Source organism: Littorina saxatilis, linkage group LG2 (genome assembly GCF_037325665.1).
Source record: "Littorina saxatilis isolate snail1 linkage group LG2, US_GU_Lsax_2.0, whole genome shotgun sequence".
In the NCBI taxonomy this organism is placed as follows: Eukaryota; Metazoa; Mollusca; class Gastropoda; order Littorinimorpha; family Littorinidae; genus Littorina; species Littorina saxatilis.
Window position 1 is genome coordinate 87940482 of NC_090246.1, and position 4773 is coordinate 87945254.

Here is a 4773-nt window from a genome sequence, read left to right on the forward strand (position 1 = left end):
CACAGGAAGCAGCCAGACTGTTGACTTGTTGTATGTGTCCAGGTGGAAGGGTGCTCTTGTCCAATGTAAAACTTAGACTGAGGAATAAAATGTACCAAATAGTGAGCAAATAAATACATGCATAAATAAAATAAAAAAAATATTTTTTTTTTTAAATAAATAAAGAAAAATAAATGTTAAAATGTCTGATTGTTTGCATGAAAAGAAAGGCGTCGTTAGAGACTACTCACCCGCCACTGCCGCTGCGGTAACCATAGTAACTACTCCCACGGTAGCTGTATCTAGTCCGGACTCTGAAACGGGAACCTCCTTTGGCCTCGCACACACATGCTGCAACAGATTTTTGGTTCTGCAGTGAGAACTCTGTTTTAAGGATCCCTAAAATCGAAGAGAGTTAGGCCTTTTAAATGCAGTGAGTAATAACATAGATCTATGTAAATTGTTGGTGTTATGACGAAGGAAACGTCGGCGAGATGTCGGTCTTTAAAGACAGGGAGTCGTATGATAGAGGTAAATTTGGTGTCACTATGAAGAACCAGTCGGGGAAAGTTTGCTCTGAGAAGACAGGTAGACTTAAAATAGAGGTAAGTCTAGTGTCATTATAATTAAAGTACCAGTAATTGAAAGTTTTCTCAGAAAAGACACGTAGAGTTAGAATAGCGGTACATTTAGTGTCACTATGAAGAACCAGTCAAGGAAAGTTTGCTCTGAGAAGACAGGCAGACTTAAAATAGAGGTAAGTCTAGTACGTGTCACTATGAAGAACCAGTCAAGGAAAGTTTGCTCTGAGAAGACAGGCAGACTTAAAATAGAGGTAAGTCTAGGACGTGTCACTATGAAGAACCAGTCCGGGAAATTGTGCTCACAAAAGACAGGTAGACTTAAAATGCAGGTAAATTCAGTGTCACAGTGAAGAACACGTCGGAGGAAAGTTTGCTCTGAAAAGACAGGCAGACTTAAGTAGAGGTAAATATGGTGTCACTATGAAGACCAGACAGGAAAGTTTGCTTTGAGAAGACAGGTAGACTTAAAATGTAGGTAAGTTTAATGTCACTATACAAGTAAAGAACACATCGAGGAAAGTTTGCTCTGAAAAGACAGGAAGACTTAAGAATAGAGATAAATTTGGTTTCACTATGAAGACCAATCCGAGAAAGTTTACTCTGAAAACACAGGGAGTCCTAAAATAGAGATGCATTTAGTGTCACTATGAATATCACGGTTGATAAAGTGAGGTCGTCCAGCAGAGGGATTCATAGAACGGAGGGTCGTAACAGAGAGACTACTGTAGTAATATCAGGGCTTGGGATTAGTTCGGTTTCTAGTGAAAAAGTTTAACGTGCAAACATAGCAACGATGTGCAATCATGTTTGGGTGGATGGTGTGTGTGTGTGTGTGTGTGTGTGTGTACAGTACTGTGTGTGTGTGTGTGTGTGTGTGTGTGTGTGTGTGTGTGTGTGTGTGTGTGTGTGTGTGCGTGTGTGTGTGAGTGCGTGTGTGTGTCTGTGTGTGCGTGAATGCCAGCAAGCGAGTCCGTGTGTGTGTGCGTGAGAGTGTTTGTATATATATATATGTGTGTGTCTGTGCGTGCATGAGTGTGTTTGTATGTGTGTGCGTGTGTGAGTACGTGTGAATGTCTGTGTGCGTCAATGCGTGCGTACGTGTCCGTGTGTATGTGCGTGATTGTGTCTGTATGTGTGTGTGTGTGTGTGAGCTTATATATGTGTGTGTGTGTGTGTGTGTGTGTGTGTGTGTGTGTGTGTGTCTGTGTGTGCGGTGTGTGTCTGTGTCTGTGCGTGCACGCGCGTAAGAAGGTAGGTGTAAACATCACGTGTTTAACAAAAATCAGGGAGGGAGACTCTGCCCCATATTGTGAAGATTATAAAGCCAAGTAGTCCAGACAATGTCAATCTCGATCAGGGAATTTAAATGTCAATCAGGAAATCATCTTAAATAGGCGGATCTGGGTTCAGTTGCTTCGTGTTAGATCAAGTTTCTTTAAAGGAGCTCACATTTTCATAGTTTGAGTAGTTTCTGAGGAAAATATTGAGGTAATTACACTGAAGTAATTGGGAAAACCAATCCCAATGGATTAATCTATTGTTGTCAGCGAAATAATCAGAAACAATGCTCAACCCAATTTGTTCGAGTAATTCGTGAATCTGCAGTGTTCTAATTTGCAAGTCTGGGTGTCATGAATTCAATGTGTGTGTGTGTGTGTGTGTGTGTGTGTGTGTGTGTGTGTGTGTGTGTGTGTGTGTGTGTGTGTGTGTGTTCAGTTTCCTTTATCAAATTATAATCTGAGAGAGCAAGAAAGAAAGAGAGAGAGAGAGAGAGAGAGAGAGAGAGAGAGAGAGACAGAGAGAGAGGGGGGGAACAAACACCAGACAGAGACAGAGAGAGAGAGACAGAGACCGAGAAAGAGAGAGGCAGACACAGACAAGCAGACAGACATAGCCATACAGACAGACAGAAAAACAGACCGATCGACTTACCTGTAAAACATACAACAGCAGCCAGCAACAAAAGACGACTGCTAAATCCGAGTCCAGCCATCGTAAAATCAAATCAATTCCCAACTCTTCACTACACTGAGCAACGTCACAACAATAATGCCACAGGAAATCAACCCTAGCAGAGCTTATAAGTATCTGTCAGAATATACCTCAGTACAACTTATAATGTATCCGACAGCTGCATTACACAACACAATGCAGCTTAAAGGTGTATCAGACAGACAAATACAGTGCTATCGCAAACCGACAACACGTACCGCAAGCGACAACGGTAATCCGGGTCTTGAGCGATAAATGCCATGCGTCACCGAATTTCGACACAACAGTACACACGCACCCCTCACCGCTACTAGTTTTAGTACGGGATACAATACACTTCTACAAAACGTTTAAACTAGGTCACTGCGTTGGTCCTAGCGGTGTCGACCCAATTCGAGGACAGTCACCCGTTTCTTTTTGGCGAGAATTTGCGAGTCAGTGACGCGAGTGGGGCGAGGAAGTACCGTTTCTTGGCCAATAATTCTCGACGCGAGGGACGCAAGGATTTCGCAAGGATTGGCTAGGTAGCTTTGGGCTCGTTCGCTAGGAAGAAAAACATGGCCGCCGCTCTGCTGCCAATACAATTGGCTGTTCGTGGCCGTTTGCTGAACAGTGCAGACGACCTTTTCGGTATCAAGCAATGGTGTTTAATTCTAGCGTAGCTAGCCATCAAAACGTTTCATATTCACTATTGCTTCCTAGCTCGGCGAAAGGCAAGCCGCGAGGAAGTCTCGCCTGAAAGAAACACGCGTCAGGTAATGTTTGTTTGTTTGTTTGCTTAAAGGCACAGTAAGCCTCCCGTAAACCATCACAGATACGGTCAGGCTTTTACACACAGTACAAACACCTTTTCATTTAAACACTCACCGATTGAGAACATCCTAGGTGCCCTCCGTAAAGAGCGAACAATTTTCAAAGAATTTATTTTTGCGTGGTTTATCTTACCCCTGAGCCATCGTGAATCCGTGTGATCCAGTTTCCCTTTTTCACAATGTAGTCGTCAGTTAGTTATTTGAATGCGACTCGATGTGAGCTTATTTACAATAGCAGGTTTTTATGCGCGAAACAAAACGGCTGTGGTTCACAAGAACTCTAGCGATGGCTTTTGACTGTTCAGAGGAACGGCGATATGCATGATAAACCGTCGTCTGCTACGACCCTTGGGTGACCATGCTTTCGAACCCACGACTTCCCGATCACGGGGCGGACGCCTTACAACTATAGGCCACCGTGCCGGTGTCAGGTAATGTGGTCAACTTATGATTAATAGTGGCGAAGTGACTAGGACAGACCCCTGCGGACGTTAGGTTTACAGGTCAGTGTGAACTTTCAAAGTACAGTTAAATCCCCCGTGAAGTCCTCAGCTTTCTTCTTCTTCAGCGTTCCAGAATTGTCTGGTTACGTGTGAGCTCGTTTGCCCATTTGGGTTCCCCACACTACTATACTCAGAGCATAGTCAGCTCACTCCGCTTTCGTTGGGTAGGCATGCTAGGTATTTTCGTGTTTCCTTCACCCACCGAACTCCGACATGGATTACAGGATCTGTTCCGTGCGCACTTGGTCTTGTGCTTGCGTGTACACACGAAGGGGGTTAAGTCACTAGCAGGTCTGCACATAAGTTGACCATGGGAGATCGGAAAAATCTCCCCTCTTAACACACCAGGCGGCAGCGACCGGGATTCGAACTCACGACCTCCCGATTAAGGGCCGACGTCTTACCACCACACCACTGCGCCCATCGACGTCCTCAGCAAAACATCTGAGAACATCAGGTCGTAAAAGAGATCGAGGCAGTCTAAGAACTAGAGGCAAATTTGCAGAGTTTATAAACATAACATCTGAGAAAGCAGGGTCTGAATGGGGAGGCGGGTGGGGGTGGGGGGGGGGGTGTCTTAGTTAAAACGAGGGTCTTAAAATGGGGATTCCACCGTATGCATTCCTTGTCCGGTGTGTGGTTCGATTTAATCGCATGAAATAAATTTGTATGAGTATTAATTTGTCTGTGTTTTGATCTGAACTGGAGTTTCCATACACTCATTTGTTCCTATTCACACACACACACACACACACACACACACACACACACACACACACACACACACACACACACACTCACACACACACACACACACACACACACACACACACACACACATGCGCAGCCAGTCAACCACCGACTCAATAAGAATCTTGCATAATAAAGTTCCACAAACACAAA

General features: G+C 44.3%; 1 protein-coding gene across 1 annotated transcript in view; it reads right to left on the reverse strand.

The window, feature by feature from the left end:
* LOC138960052 (uncharacterized) overlaps nt 1–4303 on the reverse strand; it is a 12886-nt gene extending 8583 nt beyond the window's left edge. The window contains exons 1-2 of the mRNA XM_070331772.1: nt 2496–4303; nt 231–330 (exon numbers count right to left, since the gene is read on the reverse strand). Of these exons, the coding sequence (XP_070187873.1) occupies nt 231–330; nt 2496–2556 (161 nt within the window). The 5' untranslated portion in view covers nt 2557–4303. The remainder of the gene's footprint in view (nt 1–230; nt 331–2495) is intronic.
* Between the last annotated feature and the right edge of the window lie 470 nt (nt 4304–4773).